General features: G+C 34.9%; 1 protein-coding gene across 4 annotated transcripts in view; it reads left to right on the plus strand.

The window, feature by feature from the left end:
* TC2N (tandem C2 domains, nuclear) overlaps window positions 1–20,141 on the plus strand; it is a 46,153-nt gene that overhangs the window by 2,755 nt on the left and 23,257 nt on the right. For all 4 annotated transcript variants that reach the window (XM_067727533.1, XM_067727524.1, XM_067727543.1 and 1 more), the window contains exons 2-3: window positions 12,851–12,973; window positions 14,325–14,558. In XM_067727533.1, coding sequence (XP_067583634.1) covers window positions 12,907–12,973; window positions 14,325–14,558 — 301 coding nt within the window. In that variant the 5' untranslated portion in view covers window positions 12,851–12,906. The remainder of the gene's footprint in view (window positions 1–12,850; window positions 12,974–14,324; window positions 14,559–20,141) is intronic.

A 20,141-nucleotide genomic window follows, 5' to 3' on the forward strand; every position in this document is an offset into this window, starting at 1 on the left:
AAGGATGCGGAACAACTGGAACTCTTGTACTCTGCTGGTAAAAGTGTAAATTGGTGGCAGTATGTACTAAAGTGAAACATATGAATAAAGTATGCCTAGACTATACCTGAAAAAATTCTAGAAACTGCAAACTAAAGTAACGGAAGACAGATAAGTGGTTACCTGAGGGAGGGGGGAGTGGCAAGGGAAAGAAAAGGGGGATGGATTCAAAGGGGGTATGATGAAACTTTTAGGGATGGTGGATGTATTCATTGGTATATTAGTTTTCTTGATTGTGAAGATGCTTTCACCACTGTATACATATGTCTGACTCATGTAATTGTACATTTTAAATATGAGCAATTCACTGTAAGTCAGTACCTCAATAAAGCTGTAAAAAAAAAAAAGTAAATAAAAATAGAGAGTAAAATGTGAATTCCCTGGTGGTCCAGTGTTAGGACTCCATGCTTCCACTACAAGGGGCATGGGTTCGATCCCTGGTCTGGGAACTAAGATGCTGCACGGCTGAGGCCAAAACCAAAACCAAACTAAAACAAAATACAGGGTAGAAGAAGACATACCATTTAAGTATATTTATTTCTTTTAAATATTATAGTTATCTCAGGATGATGGGGTTATTGATAATTTTAATTTTCTTCATATAGTTTTATATGTTTTTCATATTTTCTACCACGACATGTATTTGCTTAATTTTTAATTTTTTAAAATTTTTTTTTAACTTTTTATTTTATATTAGAGTATAGTTGATTAACAATATTGTGATAGTTTCAGAGTGATTCAGTTATACATGTATCTATTCTTATTCAAATTCTTTTCCCATTTAGGTTGTTACTGTGTTTGCTTAATTTTTAAGTGAAAAATTCATATGTGCAGAATAGTACTTTTGACACATCTACAGATTTAGAGAATACAAATAAAATAAATGCCTGGTACCTATATCATGCGTTAGAAATAATACATAATATTTTTGAAGCCCTAATTGTATCTTTCTCCCTGATTCTGTCTTTCTCTTTCCATGTTCCTTGATTTTCTGTAGAGTTTCACTACATACATAGGTATTCATAAGTAATGTAGTGTTTAGTTTTGTTTATTCCATGGCTTTTTGGGTGCACAAATTATATTTATGAGATTCATCTGTGTTGCTGTGTTATAGTTCATTTGCTTTTTTTGCTATTCTGTTATATGAATTTACAGCTGTTTATCCATCCTCCTGTTAATGGACATTTAGGGTGTTTTCATTCTTCTTTTTTTAAATTTAATTTTACTTTTTGCTATTGAAAGCTGTTTTGTTATTACTGTCCAATCTGTGTTTCTCTGTGTCCATTTGCAAGAATTTCCTATTTTTTTTGCCTAGGAGTAGAGTTGTGGATCTTCAGTTTTGCTAGATAACGCTGAATTGCTTTGTAAAGTGGTTGTACCAGTTTATACTCTCACAAGCAGCGTATTAAGTGTTCACTTTGTTCCCTTTCTCAACAACATTTGAGACATTTGTACATTTGTAATTATCTGAATTTTTTCTTTTCAACAATCTGGTAGATGAGAAATGGTAGGGTTTAATGTACATTTCTTTAATTACTGATGATGTTGAACCTTTCATAGTTCCTATTCAGTGGGATGGCTGTTTATGTTTTTTGCCCGTTCTTAATTTTTTTGTCTTTTTGAAATTGATTTCTAGAATATATATATATATAATTTTATTTATTTATTTCTGGGTGCTAATCCCTTGTCAATTATGCATGTGACAAATATCTTTTTCCCAGTAAGTAGCTTGTCTTTCACTTTCTTTACAGTGGTTTTTGATAGACCCATTCTGTAGTTTAATGTAGTTGAATATGTCAGCCTTTTCCTTATGGTTTGTTCTTTTGATATCTTGTTTAACAAATCTTTCCCTTCCCTGAGGTCTTAAAGATATAGTCTGATATTTTCTTCTAAAAGCTTTAAAATGTTGCCTTTCATATTTGTGTCCTTAGTCCATGTGAAATTGATTTTTGTGTGGTGTGAAGTGGGGATCCAGTTTCATTTTTTTTTCCATATAGGTTGTCAGTTTTTCTCAGCATAGTTTATTGAATATTCTGTTTTTCCTCTCAGTAATCTCTAAGTATCATATGTCAAGTTTTCATACATATGTTCATATGTATGGGCTGTTCTTTCTTTGGTCTCTTTGTGTATCCTTGCTGCAATCTTACTTTTACTTTAGTTGTAAAAGAGCCTCCATACCTAAGAGGCAGGTCACCCACCCATGCTTCTTTTAAAACTCAAATTAAAGTTTAATTTTTTTCTAAAGTAAACTTTTCATCTTAGTATACAGGAGTATGTTATCTAAGTCTTAAATATCTACTGTATTCATCCGAGGTCCCAAGTACTTCTAAAGCTACTTTATTGTGGATTATATTAGGCTGTCTTTAGTTTTTGCAAATCCTGTCCTAACTCACTAGAGTTAACTTCAACTTGAAAAGTAAATATTGGATTTGCACGTTTGGAATATAGTTAAGACATTTGGAAAAACCTTCACACTGAATATAGCTGTATTTAAAAAAAGAATAGCTGTATTTAAAAAATTTTTTAAGGTACTTAGGATTTAATATGTCAAAATCTAAGAGAAAGATGAAAATCTGAGAGACTGTAGGAGCCCTTAAGTCTTATTTGCTTTGAGAGTATTTGCTAAACTGAGGGAACTTGATTGGATTTGAATAAGAATTTGGTAGATTTGTAGGACCGGAGGTATAATTAAAAGTCAGCCCAGGGCTCATTCAAGGTTAGCTAACAAGAGACTTTCTGCCCATAATTCTGGGATCCCAAAGGTCTTCGATGTCATGGAAAGGATGAAAACTCAACCTCCTTCAAGGATCTGCAAGGAAAATTGTCTTGAGGCCAAGTAAAGCAGAAGGGGAAAAAACCTGTCCTTGGGCAGTCGTAACTACCAGATCATGAGGGAAGTACACATCACCTTGGTGGTCTAAAAAAATTTCAAGATGTGAATTTTAAAAAATCTTTTTTTCTTTAGATATAATTCATATGCCATAAAATTCACCCTTGAGAGTGTATAATTCAGTGGGTTTTCATATGTTCACAAAGTTGTACAACCATCAGCACTATCTAATTCCAGAACATTTTTATTACCCCCAGAAAAAAACCTTATACCCATTAACAGTCATTCCCCATTTCCCCTTTTTCCCTCAACCCCTGGCAAACTCTAATCTACTTTTGTCTGTATGATTTGCTTATTTTGGGCATTTCATATGAATGAAATCATACAATATGTCTTTTGTGTCTTATTTCACTTGGCATAATCTTTTCAAGGATTATTCATGTTTACCATGAATCAGTACTTCATTCTTTTTAATGGCTGAATAATATTCCATTGTATGGTTAATACCACATTTTGCTTTCCCATTCCTTAGTTGATGGTTATATCCACTTTTTGGCTATTACGAATAATGCTGCTCTGAACATTTGCATACAAGTTTTTTTTTTTTGCATACAAGTTTTTGTATGGAAATGTATTTTCCATTTTCATAGAAAATATATTTTCATTCTCCATTTACCTACAAATGGAATCGCTGGGTCATATGGTAATTCTGTGTTTGTTTTGAGGAACTGCCAGACTGTTTTCCAAAGCAGCTACACCAGTTTTCATTCCTACCAGCAATGTATGAGCGTTCTAGTTTCTCCATCCTCATCAACATTTATTTTTGTCTGTCTTTTTGATTATAGCTATCCTACTGTGTGTGGAGTGGTATCTCATTGAGGTTTTGATTTGTATTTCCCTAATAACTGATGCTGTTGAGCACTTTTTTGTGTCTTTATTGGCCAATTGTCTATTTTTGGAGGGGGGGAATGTTCGCATCCTTTGCTCATTTTTAAATTGGGTTTTATGTCAAGGCATGAATTTAAAATGATATAGTAAACAAATGCAAATATTCTCTGTAGTAGTACGCTTTCATCTTTGGCTTAAAAAAAGTCCTACCAGTAAAGTTTTGAGGTCAATGGATAATTTGTCAAAGATAACCAAGTGCACGTGGAAATAAGACAACCTGAACAAGAATCAGCAGAAACAATAGACGTTTAGAAGAAAACTTGCAAAGGCTTATGTATTGTAATTACTAGTTATTATTAAAATAACCATGATGGGCTCTATTTAAGTAAGTAAAAGGCACGTTTGAAAATATATGCAGGGAGCAGGAGTCTGAAAAGTGACAGAGGTACAAAGCTGGTTGAAAAGAAGAACTGAATGTAATTTCTATTAATGAAAAATGCAGTAATAAAAACTCAAAACTCATTTGTTAAGTTTAACCACAGATAGGGCAGTTAGGCAAACCCCAAGAGAGAATGAATTAACTGGAATATAGATCAGAGTAAATCATTCAGCATACAGCTCAAAGATACAGAAATGGAAAATATAAAAGAGATTAAGATACATGAAAATTAGAATGATCAGAATGAGAAGTTATAGTGAGAAAGTCTAGTAAGTGGAGTTCCTGAAAGAAAAGAAATAGAGAATGGGCAAAAGCAATATTTAAAGAGATAATGAATGAGAATTTTTTAATACTGGAAAATCTACCAGTACAGGTGGAAAGACACTAATCACAGATTGGTTATTCAGGTATACCACAATTTGTTTATTCACCTGTTGATGGACATTTGATAGTTTCTGGTTTTTGGCTTTTGCAAATAGAGTTGCTATGAACACTAATGCACCAGTCTTTGTATGGACATAAGATTTCTTTTTTCTTGAGTAAATACCTAGGAATGAAATGTCTAGATCATAGGGTAGGTGTATGTTTAACTTAAACTACCAAACTATTTTATATTCCCACCAGTTGAATATGAGAGTTCTACTTGTTATACATGCTTATAAACACTTGGAATGGTCAGCCTTTGCAATTTCATCATTTCTAATAAGTGTGTAGTATTATCTCATTGTAGTTTTAATTTGCATTTCCTTAATGAATAATGGTTTTGAATATGTTTTTATGTACTTTTTATGTACTTTTTTTGCCACTTGGAGAAGTGTCTGTTCAAATCCTTTTTAAATTGTGTTATTTTTCTTTTTATTATTGAGTTGTAATAGTTTGTTTATATTCTGGATATAAGCCCCTTATTGGATGTATGATTTGCACATATTTTCTCCCATACTCTAAGTTGTCTTTCACTTTTTTTTTTAAATTTAAAAAAAAAATTTTAATTTATTTTTTGGCTGCGTTGGGTCTTGGTTGCTGCACACGGGCTTTCTCTAGTTTCGGCGAGAGGGGCCTACTGTTTGTTGCGGTGTGCGGGCTTAGTTGCTCCACGGCATGTGGGATCTTCCCAGACCAGGGCTCGAATCTGTGTCCCTTGCATTGGCAGGCAGATTCTTAACCACTGCGCTACCAGGGAAGCCCGATGGTGTCTTTTGAAGCACAACATTTTTACTTTTGATTAAGTCTAATATATCAACTTTTTCTTTTTTTTTTAATAAATTTTTTAATTTTATTTATTTAGTTTTGGCTGTGTTGGGTCTTCATTGCTGTGCACGGGCTTTCTCTAGTTGTAGCGAGCGGAGGATCCTCTTCGTTGTGGTGCACGGGCTTCTTGCGGTGGCTTCTCTTGTTGCGGAGCATGGGCTCTAGGCGCACGGGCTTCAGTAGTTGCAGCATGTGGGCTCAGTAGTTGTGGCTCGTGGGCTTAGTTAGTTGCTCCGCAGCATGTGGGATCTTCCCGGACCAGGGCTCAAACCTGTGTCCCCTGCATTGGCAGGCGGATTCTCAACCACTGCACCACCAGGGAAGCCCTCAAATTTTTCTGTCATTGCTTGTGCTTTTGGTGTCTTATCTAAGAAATCATTGCCAAGTTCAAGAAGAATTACTCCTATGTTTTCTTCTAGCAATTTTGTAGTTTTAGCTCTTACATATAGATTTGGATCAATTTTTACTTAGTTTTTGTGTAGAGTGTGAGATAGTTGTTCAAATTCTTTTTTTTTTTTTGCATGTGGATATCAGTTGTCCCAGCACACCTTGTTTGAAAAGACTATTCTTTTCCCTTTAAAGTTTTTTGGCCCCTTTGTAAGAATCAACTGACCATACATGTAAGGATTTATTTCTGGGTTCTCAGTTTTATTGCATTGACCTATATGTCTGTCCTTATGCTGATACCAGTCTTGATTACTGTAGCTTTATAGTAAATTTTCAGGTCAGGAAGTATGACTTGCAACTTTGTTCTTCTTTTTCAAGATTGTTTTGGCTATTCTGTGTCTTTTGCATTTCCATGAGTTTTAGGATTACCTTTTCAGTTTCTGTAAAGGAGCTGGAAGGGATTTTTATATGGATTGTGTTGAATCTGTAGACCAGTTTGGGGAGTATTGACATCTTAACAATATTATGTCTTACAATCCATGATCATGGAACGTCTTTTCATTTATTGATGTTTCCTTTTTTTTTTTTGAAGACTTTATTTTATTTTTTTAAATTTTCTTTATTTTTTTTGGCTCTGTTGGATCTTAGTTGCAGCACGTGGGATCTTCATTGAGGCATGCAGGATCTTTCTCATTGCAGTGTGTGGGCTTCTTGTTGAAGTGCGCGGGCTTCTCTCTAGTTGTTGTGTGTGGGTTTTCTCTCTCTAGTTGTGGCGTGTGGGCTCCAGGGCACGTGGGCTCTGTAGTTGTGGCGCGTGGGTTCAGAGTGCGTGGGCTCTGTAGTTTGCAGCACGTGGGTTCTCTAGTTGAGGTGTGTGAGTTCAGTAGTTGTGGTGTGTGGGCCCTGTGGCATGTGGGATCGAACCCACATCACCTGCATTTGACTGGGGATCGAACTTGCATCTCCTGCATTGGAAGGTGGATTCTTTACCACTGGACCACCGGGGAAGTCCCTGTTGATGTCTTCTTTAATATCTTTTAGTAATGTTTTGTAGTTTTCAGTGTACAAGTCTTGCATTTCTTTTGTTAAAGTATTCCTAGGTATGTTAGGGTTTTTTTTGGTTTTGTTTTTGTTGCCTGTTATTATGAATGGAATGGATTTCTTAATTTCATTTTTAGACTGTTCATTGTTAGTGTATAGAAACATAACTATTGATCTTATATCCTGCTACTGTACTCAACTTGTGTATTACTTCTAGTAGGTTTTTAGTGTATTCCTTTGAATCTTTTTATTTACAAGACCATGTTGATCTGTAAATAGAGTTTTACACCTTCATTTCCAATATGAATGCCTTTTATATCTTTCTAGCCTAGTTGCCCTGGCTAGAATATCTATTACAGTGTTGAACAGAAGTGGTGAGAGTGGATCCTTATCTTTTGCCTGGGTTGAGAGGGAAAGCATTCAGTCATTTAGCAATTACTATGATGTTAGCAGTAGATTTTTCATAGATGCTCTTGATTATGTTGAGAATATTCTCTTCTATTCCTAGTTTGCTCAGCTTTTTAAAATCATGAATGAGTGTTGGATTTTCAAATCTTTTTTTGGTATCTATTGAGATGATCATGTAGTTTTTGTCCCTTATTCTACAATATAATGTATTATGTGAATTGATTTTCAGATGTTAAACCAATGTTGCAATCCTGGGATAAATCTCACTTGTTTATGATATATAATTCTTTTTATAATTTGCTGGATTCAGTTTGCTAGTATTTTGTTGAGGATTTTTGTGTCTATATTCATGAAGAGTATTCATCCTTTTACTTTTAACTTATTTGTGTCTTTATATTTAAAGTATGTTTAAGTAGCATATACTTGGGTCATGCTTTTTTTTATCCAATCTAACAATCTCTAACTTTTAATTGGCATATGTAGAGCATTCACACTTAGTGTGGTTATTGATATGGTTAGGTTTAAATCAATCTTGCTTTTTTTCTGTTCATCCCATCTGTTCTTTGTTTACCCTTTCTTCTTTTTATGCTTTTATATCAATTGAGTATTTTAGGGGTATGATTCCATTTGATCTCCTTTGTTGGCTTATTAATTGCACCTCTGTTTTCTTACTTTAGTGGTTACTATAGAGTTTATAGTACGTATTTTTAACTTCCCACAGTCTACCTTCAAATGGTGTTACATATACCACATCACATCTTCTACAAGGACCTTACAGTAGGATACTCTATTCTTCCCTGCTGGCCTTTGTGCTGTTGATGTCATGCATTTTACTTTTACATATGCTATAAACCCCACATCACCATGTTATTATTTTTGTCTAATCATCAATAATCTTTTATAATAAATCTTATATATTTATCTGTGGTACTCTCAATTCTTTGTGTGTGGGTTTATATTTCATCTGGTATTATTCTTCTACCTGAAGGATGTCCTTGAACACTTCTTGTAGTATGGATCTGCTGGTGGTGCATTCATTCAATTTTTTATGTCCAAAAAACTTTTTGTCACTTCCTTTTTTGGAAGATTTTCTTTAGGTATCAAATTAGATGTTGATAGTTTTTTGTTTTTTCCTTTCAATACTTTAAAGATTTTTGCTCCACTGTTTCCTTACTTGTATTGTTCCTAGTGATAACTATGTTCCTATGTATATAACATGTCTTTTTTTTTCCAGCTGCCTTTAAGATTTCCTCTTCATCACCAGTTTTGAGCCATGTTAATATGATGTGCCTTGGCATGGTTTTCTTCATACTTCTTGAGCTTAGTGTTTGTTGTTTCTTAGACGTGAGTTTTGTAGGTATCATATTTGGAAAATTTTAGTATTATTTTTTCTGCCTCTCCCCATCTTCATGAATTTCAATTACATGTATATTAGGCTGCTTGAAATTGTCCCATGGGTCACAGATGCTCTTTTCATTTTGTTTTTATTCTTTTTTTCTCTCTGTATTTCATTTTGGGTCTCTTATTACTGTACTTTATTGTTTCTTTTGCAATATCTAATCTGCTATTAATCCCATCCAGTGTATTTTCCATCTCAGACATTATAGTTTTCATCTTTAGAAGTTGGGTTTGCATCTCTTTTTGTATCTTCCATGTTTCTATTTAACTTTTTGAACATATAGAATCACTTATAACTATTTTGATGTCCTTAATTGTTCATTTCATTGCTGTGTTGGTTCCAGTAGATTGATTTTTCTCCTCATAATTTTTTTCCCTTTCTTTGAATGTCTGGTAATTTTTTATTGGCTGCTACCAGACAATGTAAATTTTACCTTGCATGCTATATATTTTTAGATTTCTGTAATTATTTTTTGCTTTGGGACATAGTTAAGTTTCTTAGAAATAGTTTGATCCTTTTGAGTCTTGATTTTAAGATTTGTTAGGTCAGACTAGTCTTTGGTTTAGGGCTATTTATTCCCCACCACTGAGGCAAGACTCTCTGAGTCCTCTCCTCAGTATCCTGTGTGAGGTTTTTCCAGTTTTGTTGGTGGGGACAGGCATTATTACTGACCTTGGTGAGTGTTGTTATGGTCTTTTAAACTTTTCTGGTGGTCTTCCCCCAGTCTTGTGTAGTTTTCTTGCATGCATTCTCTGATCAGCACTCTGCTGAATACTTAAGTGGGACCCTCTACTGATGTCTGTGCTTCTCTCTGTGTACACATCTCTACTCTCCAGTAATCTGTACAAACTCTAGCTCCCTTATTCTTATTTATATAAACTTGTTTCCTTTTCTGCATCCCTCTCCCATCTTCTCCAATTCATTTTGGATGACTCAAGGCCATCAGCTTTGAAAACTTTACCCCCAGAAGTAGTAATCATTTTTAACCAGTCCTCTCACATTCCCCTCATGATTAATGTTAAGTATTTGCAAGCTTACTGGGGTCAGAAATGTTGTTTGAGGAATATGTTAGGAGTTTTTATATAAGCTAGTTATTATACTTTGTTTCCTTGTCTATCAACTACATATTTGCTGAGTTCCTGCTAAATTCCCAGCATCATACAAGGTTCTGAGTTTTAAGCAGAAAGTGAGTACAACATTGTTTCTGAAAAGTTTTTGTTCTAGTAGGGGAGATAGAACAGATGTCATGAAATGTCATGAAAAATGTAAAACTTCTTTTTTTTTTTAATTCACTAGATGTTTAAAGATGAGAGAAATTAGTATGATCCGGGTGGTCAGGGAATGCATCCTCTAAACAGACTGAAAAGGGCCTTTGAAAAATTTAAAAAAACCCAGAAATCAGTTACAAGGTATAATGGAAGAAAAAGTACCATTTAGCCAAACAAATTTCATAAGCATACAATAAACAAGAAAAGTTCGAAATTTATGAGGAAAATTGTAAAAAAAAACTCCTAAAGATACAAACATAAACTTGACTTGAACAAATATTCTGAATAGGAAGACTCAACATCCTAAAGATATCAGGTTTTTCTAAAATAATTTATAAATGTAACATGATCCCAATAAAAATGTCATCAGATTTTTTTCCTTCTAGGTCTGGACAGATTATAAAGTTTATTTGTAGGAAAAGATAAGCAAGCATAGCTAGAAGAACTTTGAAATTGAAGAACAGTAAGGATGGGAGGCTAGCCCTGCTAGATAATGAAACATATTATAAGCCATAATAACTTTTGAAATGTGGTATTGGTTCAGGAATACAGATCAACTGAATAGAAGATATAAAACCAAAACCCAGTGGCAGGACTTTCCTGGTGGTGCAGTGATTAAGAATCCGCCTGCCAGTGCAGGGTACAGGGGTTCGATCCCTGGTCCCAGAAGATCCCACATGCCACGGAGCAACTAAGCCTGTGCGCCACAACTACTGAGCCCATGCTCCACAACTACTGCAGCTCACGCGCCTAGAGCCCGTGCCCCACAACAAGAGAAGCCACTGCAATGAGAAGTATGCGCACCACAACGAAGAGTAGCCCCCAATTGCCGCAGCTAGAGAAAGCCCGAGCACAGCAACGAAGACCCAACACAGCGAAAAATAAAATAAATGAATGAATTAATTAAAAACCAAAACCCAATGGCATGTAGAAATTTAGTCTATAATAAAAGCAGCATCCTAAAATCAATGAAAAAAATAGGAATTTTTAATAAGTGGTGTTTGTGATACTGGGATAGTCAATTAAGAAAAGCTAGGATTGGATTCACTTCTCATACTGTACCAGGATGTACAGTATTCACACACTTATATATGTATGTATATGTGTATATATGCATATTTGTATATACAATACACACTCCCCCTCCTTTTTTGCATAGCAGAAAACACCATCATCAGAGTAAATCAATTTCACTAGTAAATCAAAGTGAAAAGAGGACGACAAACTGGAATAATGTTTGCCGCTTCCATTATGGACGTTGCATTAATCTCTCAAATTTATGAAAATCCTCTAAAACTGAGGAAGAAAAGGACCAATAACTTTATAGAGAGATGGGCAAGAGATAATGAACAGTGAGTTCATAGAGACAAATACATATTAGCCTTTATATGAAAAGGTGCCCAACCTGATTTATAATAAGAGGTGCAAATTAAAACAGCACAAGATATAATTCCTTTCCTATCATATTGGCAAAAGTCCAGCATTTTGACAAATATTCTCTTGGTGATAGATACAGGTACTGTCATACATTGCTACTGGGAATGCAGAATGGTACAACTTTAGAGAGAAATTTAGCAGTATTAAACAAAATTACACATATATTTACCTTTTGACCCAGTAGTCCTTATCTCTAAGAATCTGTCTTACAGATATATACTGGGAAATATCTGAAAATATGTGTGTACAAAGTTACTGTGTCACTATTTCTAACAGCAAAAGACTGGAAACAGTCCAAATTTTGATCTTGATTTGCAGAAAACAGCTATAAAAAATGTTTCACCATAGGGGAAATTTGAACATTGGGTAGTTGATTATCTTAAACTCTTTAGATGTGATGATGTTATTATGGTTATGTTAAAAGAGAGTACCTTTTAGAAATACTTGACATGTTACAACCCATTACAGTTACTGTTTATTTTGATGCTCAAATTGATCCATGTTTAGCCAGTAGAACCCCTTGGAGTTAAGTCTTGAGTCCTTCAGCCACATCTTTTAGAGATAATTACTTAAATATTTATGAGTGAGATTATATGATTGGAATATTTTTCAAGATAATCTGAAGGACAGGGTTAGTAGAGAGATAAAGATGAATTAAGATTTGCCTTGAGTTGATCATTGTTTAGGTGGTGGGGGTTTTGTTATACTATTCTATCTTCTTTTGTATGCATTTGAAATTTCCCATGAAAAATGTACAGGTAGTAGGCATAAATGAAAAGAGTGCGTTTGGAACAAAGTCATTGAAGCCAAGGTAGGCAATTGGCTTCTTATACAATTTTATGTTCCTGGTAAATTTAAAACAGACTCTCTGTATTTCCACTATATCTTATTTGTGGTTTAGTTAGCTGATATGTGTGTGTGTGTGTGTGTGTGTGTGCGCGCGCGCGTGCACGCGCGTGCGAAAGAGACAGAGACAGAGACAGAGAGAGACAGAGAGTTTTAGATTTTTCTGTTAGTGTAATTCTCAGTATTAAACTAACTCAAAAAATACGAAGTTGTTTGTTTATTGGCCCTCATTCATTATAGGGCCTTTGGATTACCAAAAGAATCAATTTGGAGGAAGTGAACATTTTCTCACACTTTCTATGAGTGTCATATTTTCTTGCAAATTTTATTTGGACATTGATTTAGATATATCAGTCGAAAGAGAAAATGGAGAGTGGAATTTTTTTCAGATTTAACATTAAGATTGTTCATTTAGTAATTTTTAAGCATGTCATTTTAATAGCTTATAAGGAGCCCAGGTTATATAAAATTGCCTAAAGGAACAAAAATCTATTTTGCTCTAAACATTTTTGCTTTGGAGCCCTCATTATGTCTTAGAAAGACAGATTATGTGATTTATTTAATGATATCTAATGACATTAAGCATGATCATGTTAACTTGTTTTCTATTCTACCAACAGATTAATATTAAAATTGGAAATTTGTATCTTTTGCTGGATATTGGAGATTGAATGTAATGGCAACAGAATTTATAAAGAGTTGCTGTAGAGGATGTTTCTATGGTGGAACAGAAAAGCACAACTGTGAGTTTTGCTTTGTTTTGATTTCAACATTTTTTAATGTCTTCTTTATTTGTGACATTTTGTGATATAAATGTAAATGAGACATGTTTCCTAACTTCACGGGGGAGGCAGAAACATAAATGTAAGGCACACTAGCTCAGTATGAAAGTACCTTGGGGCATAGGGGAGAGAGAGATGAATTCAACTCAGGAGACACTCTAGGACATCACCACAAAGAAGATGATCCGTGGTATGGAAGTCTGAAGAGGATTTTAGCAAGCTGAGTGGGAAGCAGGGAGTAAGAGAAGGTGAGGATTAGACATGAATATTACAGGTGGATGAAATAGTATGGGCAAAAGTAGGGAAGTATTTGGGGGATAACATACTCTGGCAAATGTTTTAATTTAAATACAGAGAATTTCCAATTTACGAACAATGCATTAAAAAGTGCCTTTCATGAATGAATGAACGACCAATAGAGAAGAGACCTGTAACTTTATCAAGACCCACATTTATCAAGGACTCCTGGAGATTTCGCTTTCTATTGCATGGTTTCCTCAGCTCTTCAAGGTTATGACTGGAACTTTATTTTTCTCTGGCTCTTTCTTATATTTCTTTGTCTAAAGCATAGTTTCTTAGTATGTTTTCGAGTATGAAGGCTTCTTTTTTGCAATAAAGCATTTCATAAATTCCAACACAATAGTAATTGTACTTCCATTCAGTCTATAGACAGTACTAACTGTACATGAAGATTAGCTCTAGGTGTCCCTTACCTCCCCATCCTAAGTCACACAGTTTAGGAATCAAGAATCTCTCAAGATAATGGACAAAATAGGTCATAGAAGCTAGTACAGGGAGAGTCGATATTATTCTAGCGTCAAAGTACATTTTATTTTGTGGCTTGGTAAAGATTTTGGTAAAGACTTCGAGACCTTTAGCTTCTTTTCAAAGTAACTTTTGGTATTTAAGACTGAAATTAACCGCTGGTATTGACAACAAGAATTGTTTTGTTGACAGTATTTTTATTTAAATGACTAGATTATTATTTGAATGCACTGTGGAATTAACTACAGTATAAACTTGTTTTCCATCTGTGAGCTCTTTTGTGGAAATGAGACTCTTTAAAAACTGCTTTTACCATTATGATAAGTTAATATACTTTGGCAGTAGTATATTAACTTCTCAAATATTGGCTAGACAGAATTAATGTAGATTCCAGAGTGCTTGATAGGACCCACGAGTAGTTTATGTATCAGCAGTTTCCTTTAAAATGATTAAATAAGTACCAAAGCATGTTAGGTTTAGATTATTATATATAAATCTACATACATATTTGTGATTTTTTTTCTCTTTTCTCTTCTCTTCTACGCAGTATCTGTGGAAAGAGACTTTAAAGCAGCAGTATCAAATAGTCAAAATACTGCTATCTGTATACCTCCATTGACGTCCATTTCTGTAAAGCCTCAGGTTGGCTGTACTGAGGATTATTTACTTTCCAAATTACCATCTGATGGCAAAGAAGTACCGTTTGTGGTGCCCAGGTTTAAGTTATCTTATATTCAGCCCAGGATGCAAGGAACACCTTCACATTTGGAAGAACTTGAAGGTAAACAGTAAAATGGCAGGATTTAAAAATCAACCTGCAGCATTTAAATTCTGTTATTGCTGTTATTTTGCCCTTTTACATATGTAAAGATATAAAATATCTTTTATGTACAAATTTTACATTTCATTTTTTATATGTTCTGCTCTTTCTGTAGAGGAACTTACTGTACAGTGTTTTTGAAGTCCTTTATGAAATCTGATCACAATCAACATTTGTGTGTAGATTTGACCTTTCTAATGGAATAATATAATTGTAATATGTCAGTTATTCTTCACATATCTAGAAAGAAAAACAATAGAGGAATTATTCTGTTTTAGATCAGTAAATACAGGAAATAGTCTTATTATTTTCTAAAATTTAGTGTAAAGAGAAATAAGGAAGCAATGAAGTATTCTTTCTTCCTTCCCTTCTTTCTTTATTATTATACTTCTCAGTCTAAATACACTTCCCAGCCTAAACAGCCATTTGAATGAGGTAGATTCATTGGCTGAATTTTGGCTGATGTTTTAGAGGCCAATGAACTAAGGAAGATAAAAGGGAACAACATGTAACTCTTGTATTTTAGAAATATTTCATTTTAGTTCATTGAAACACTGTCATTCACAATGATTTATTCCCTGAAAAATTTCAAACATACAGAATAGTTGAAAGAACTTAATGATGAATGCCTGTATATCCACCACATAGATTCTGTCATTGACATTTTACTATTATACTTTATCACACACCTATCTATCCATTTCTCTAACCGTTATTAATCCTTTTGGGGGTAAGGGGAGAATGCATTTTCACAGTAAATTGCAGACATCAGTACACTTCCCTCTAAATACTTAAGCATATATATCATTTACTAAGTTCAATTGTCTACAGTTTTCTTCTTTTGACATAAACTTTAAACACAATGAACTGCCCAGATTTTAAGCGTGTATTTGTTGAGCTTTGACAAAGGGATATACCAATGTAATCCAAACTCCTATCAAGATCTACAGTATTTCTCTAAATATTTTTCCTGCCCCATCCTTTCTCTCTTCTCCTTCTGGGATACCAATTACACATATGTTGGACCTTTTTGTCTATGTGTCTGTGAGGCTTCTTTTTTTCCACCTTTTTTGCTCCTCTCTATTCTTCTTATTTTTATTTTTTTGTATAAGACATTTAATTTATTGGTCTTTTTGGGGAATTTGATGCATCACCAGTGTATTACAACTGAGCCATTAATCTTGTAGCTTCATCAACATTAACTGGTTCATTTTCATGATACTGCTGAGGAGTCAGCTGTTTCTGCAGAGGTTCAAGGGAAAGGCCTTTTGAGAAGCTGCAAGTTCTTTTGTATATCTACAGAAGCTTTATTCACTCTGTTAACTTTTTCTTTTCTTTTTAAAGATTTATTTATTTATTCATTTTATATTTTTTAATTTTTGCTACGTTGGGTCTTCATTGCAGTGCGTGGGCTTTCTCTAGTTGTGGCAGGTGGGGGCTACTCTTCACAGTGGTGCGTGGGCCTCTCACTGTGGTGGCTTCTCTTGTTGCAGAGCACGGGCTCTAGGTGCACGGGCTTCAATAGTTGTGGCACATGGGCTCAGTAGTTGTGGCTTGCGGGCTCTAGAGCACAGGCTCAGTAGTTGTGGCGCACAGGCTTAGTTTCTTCATGGCATGTGGGATCTTCCCAGACCAGGGCTCGAACCCATGTCCCCTGCATTGGCAGGTGGATTCTTAACCACGGCGCCACCAGGGAAGTCCTGTTAACTTTTTCATCACTCGCAATGTTTATCTTCTTAAGATTAGTGGTAACTGGTTTTGCTTTAGTTTCAACCTTTTAAGCTTTTTTGGCTGGCTATGTGGAATACATTCCTGGACTTCTGCCCTCTTAGTTTGTTCTTGGCCATTGTCTGATACCCTCATGCAGCTGCTCAAGTTCCCGGTGACGCCATCTGCATGCCTCTCCTTTCTGTTCTTAAGGCTGGATAATAATGACCTATTTTCAAGTTCACTGTCTCTTTCCTCCATTATTTCCATTCAGCTGTTTAGTCCATCCAGTGAGTTTTTAATTTTAGATGTATTTTCAGTTGTAATATTTACATTTGGTTCTTTGTTTATAGTTTCTATTTCTTTTCTGTGATTTCTTCCCCCCCCCCACCCCCATTATTGTGAACCTATTTTCTTTTAGGTCTTTGAGTTTTAACATCTTTGTCTACTATTCTGACATCTGGGTCATCTAGGTTTGGATTCTGTGGATTGTCTTTTTTTGAGAATGAGTCACATTTTCCTGTTTCTTTGTGTGGAGTAATTTTGGATTGTGTTCTGGATGTTGGATGTTATGTGGTGGAGACTCTGGAACCTGTTACATTACTCCGATGGGTTTTTTTTTTCCTTCCATCACTCCCTCCCTCCCTTCCCTACCTCTCTCCTTCCTTTCCTCCGTCCCTTCCTCCCTCCCTCCCTAACTTCAGCAGGCAATTAACTTGATTGTACTGTGCTGCAGATTCTGTGTCTTTGGTGGCAGCTGCTATCTGAGCTTCGTTTTTTTATCCTTAGTTGGAGTCTGTCCCACACATGTGTGGTTCAGGGATCAGCCAGATATTTGAGCAGACTTTTAGTCATAGAACTTGAGGTTTTCTCCTTTCCAAGATTCCCACCTTACTTTCTAGCAGCTGTGGTTGCTCTGAACTCTGCGCTCTGTTCTTCAGGCCAGAAAGACTGGGTTTTCTACCGGAATTTTATCCACCCTGCACAGTGCCAATTTTGTCCTGCCCACAGGCTAAAAGTCGTTAAAAACAGGTGGCCATTCCCCTTTGTCCCAGAGTCGAGTGCTGTTCAGAATCCTCACTACTTTTGTTCACTCTCTAGTACCTTCAGGGTATTTTGTTTGTTTGGTTTTGTTTTTTTATAGTTTATTGTAGTTATCTACAGGAGAGTTGGGTCTGGTAACAGTGATAATTTTTTTTTTAAGCAAGGAAGGATGAACCCTAAGCCTGGCCTGCCACCCTGTTTTGCACATATCAGCAGTGTCTCTCCAAAACAGTTTTTAAAAGTTCTGGCTCACAGGATACCCTGATGGATTGATCTTTCTCTTTCTCTCACACTTGTTAACAACATTGTGGTTAAGCCATATAAATGGTCTTGTAATCTGTTTTATTCATATCATATATTGTGAAGCTTTTTAATGGCTCCATAGTACTAAATCATATGGATGTACCATAATTTAGTTAATAAATTCTCTATTTTTAGACATGTAGGGTATTTTATGTATTATTTTCATTATCAGAAGATAAGTAAGAAATACCTACCTGGCAATATGTTATAGTTTTTCTTTTGTCTTTTTTTTTTTTTTCATTGTATCACTAGAAAACAGATTACTTTTTGAGTTGAATGAGTGAGAAATTGGTTTACACTTAAATTATAGGCTCAATAAAGATCTGGTAATGCCATCTGATTTTTAGCATATTGGAGAGAAAATTATTTTATTTAATTAGAGTCAGGAAAGTGTTCTTGGTGCCTAATTATGGAAATCAAACATGTGTATCTTGTATGTTTACATGAATGTGTGAGTGATGGGCTGATATGGAGATTTTGAGAAGGTAGAGCAGACCACTATCAATAATGACTAAAATAATGTTTCAGATATTTTAAATTTGTTAAGTTGCATTGCTTACTTGTTGATGGATCTGATTATAGCTGCAGCTTACTGCTTTGATAACAGATTGTATTATTAACATTTTACTCTGTTTGCTTCATCTCATATCTATCTACCTATCCATTAAGAGAATGCATTTTGAATAAATATTGAAAATTTTAATTGGGCTTTTGAGAGGTATAAGCAGTTGTGCTACTTTACGTTTAGTTTTATAGCACTGTGATTCTGTAAATTGAGAGAAATGCCTCTTGAACTTTAAAACTGATATCTTTTTAAGGGGAAAATTGGAATTCTTTACTGACTGACTTATAAAGGAAAAATGGAGTAAGAATATTCATTTTTTGGGGCTAGCCTATAAAGGTAGAGAGTCATCTTTGGTGCTACTGCTCTTGACAGTGCTACTCTTATTACCATAAACAGACTTTTGTAGCAGTGTTTATGTGCTGAACGATTTAAGAGTTAGCTTATAAGGTGTACAGGCTCCTTATAAGGCTCTCTGGCATGATACCTCCCTCTTGGCATCCCTCTGCCTTTGTACAGGGCTTGGATTGTACACATAGTTATTTGAACCAGAGTGTGAGGATAAGATCTCACTTCATAACCACATATTTTCTTTTTCTTTTCTGAACTCAGTGTGAAGCCACCTGTTTTATTGTTTAGCTTTTTCAGAAAATATTAGTTTCTACTGTGGTTTCTATTTTAAATGGGATAAAAAGATTTAAAAGATGGTGATGATTTTTAAACATTTGAAAAACTTTATGTCTATTATTTCTAATGTGAGTCTTAACTTTGAAAGGAATTTGATCTATTGTTTCACCCTTTAAAAATTGTGAGATATAGGGCTTCCCTGGTGGCGCAGTGGTTGAGAGTCCGCCTGCCGATGCAGGGGATGTGGGTTCGTGCTCCGGTCCGGGAAGATCTCACATGCCGCAGAGCGGCTGGGCCCGTGAGCCATGGCCGCTGAGCCTGCGCATCTGGAGCCTGTGCTCCACAACGGGAGAGGCCACAACAGTGAGAGGCCCACGTACTGCAAAAAAAAAAAAAAAAAAAATTGTGAGATATAATACACATAGAAAAAAGGAACAAAACAGAAATTTACAGCCCAGTGATTTGATACAAAGCAAAATGCGTGTATGGTCACCACTCAAATAAAGAGAGTGTTACTAGTAAAACAAAAGATTCCATCTTCCCCCTTTTCAGTCACTCTAGAGCAATCAGAATCCCAGTTGTAATAATCATCACTTTCTTGCTATTTTTACTTTTGACCACCTAAGCACATACCCCTAAATGTTGTGGTTTAGTTTTTTTCTGTTTTCTGACCTTTATATAAATGAAATTATATATTCAATATATATTCTTTTGTTATGTGTTTTTTATATAAATGAAATTACATATACAATATATACTCTTTTTTATGGGTTCTTTATATAAATGAAATTACATGTTCAGTATATATTCTTTTGTTATGAGTTCTTTCATTCAACATTATGAATGAGTGGTATCTCATTGGAGTTTTAACTTGCATTTCCCTCATGACTAATGAGATTGATCACCAGGTCATGTTTATTGGCTATTTGGATAGCCTCTCTTCTGAAGTACTTGCTCAGTCTTAAGCCAGTTTATATTTGGGCTTGCCTGTCTTTTTCTTACTGGTTTGTGGGAGTTACTCATATATTATGGATATGAGCCCTTTGTCAGTTATATATGTTACACATATCTTTTCCCACTCTGTGGTTACCTTTTCACTCTCTTTAAATAGTCTTTTGACCAATGGGAATTTTCAATTGTAATGTAGTTAGGCTTATTAAAATTGTTTTTATGGTTAATACTATGTTCCATTTAAGAAGTGCTTCCCTTGTCTAAGGCTGTGAGAACTTTCTTATAAATTTAATTAAATATAGAAGTTTTATTGGTTTGCCTTTAACATTTAATTTAGATCTACAGTCCAC

The sequence above is a fragment of the Pseudorca crassidens genome, chromosome 1 (assembly GCF_039906515.1).
Source record: "Pseudorca crassidens isolate mPseCra1 chromosome 1, mPseCra1.hap1, whole genome shotgun sequence".
NCBI lineage: Eukaryota > Metazoa > Chordata > Mammalia > Artiodactyla > Delphinidae > Pseudorca > Pseudorca crassidens.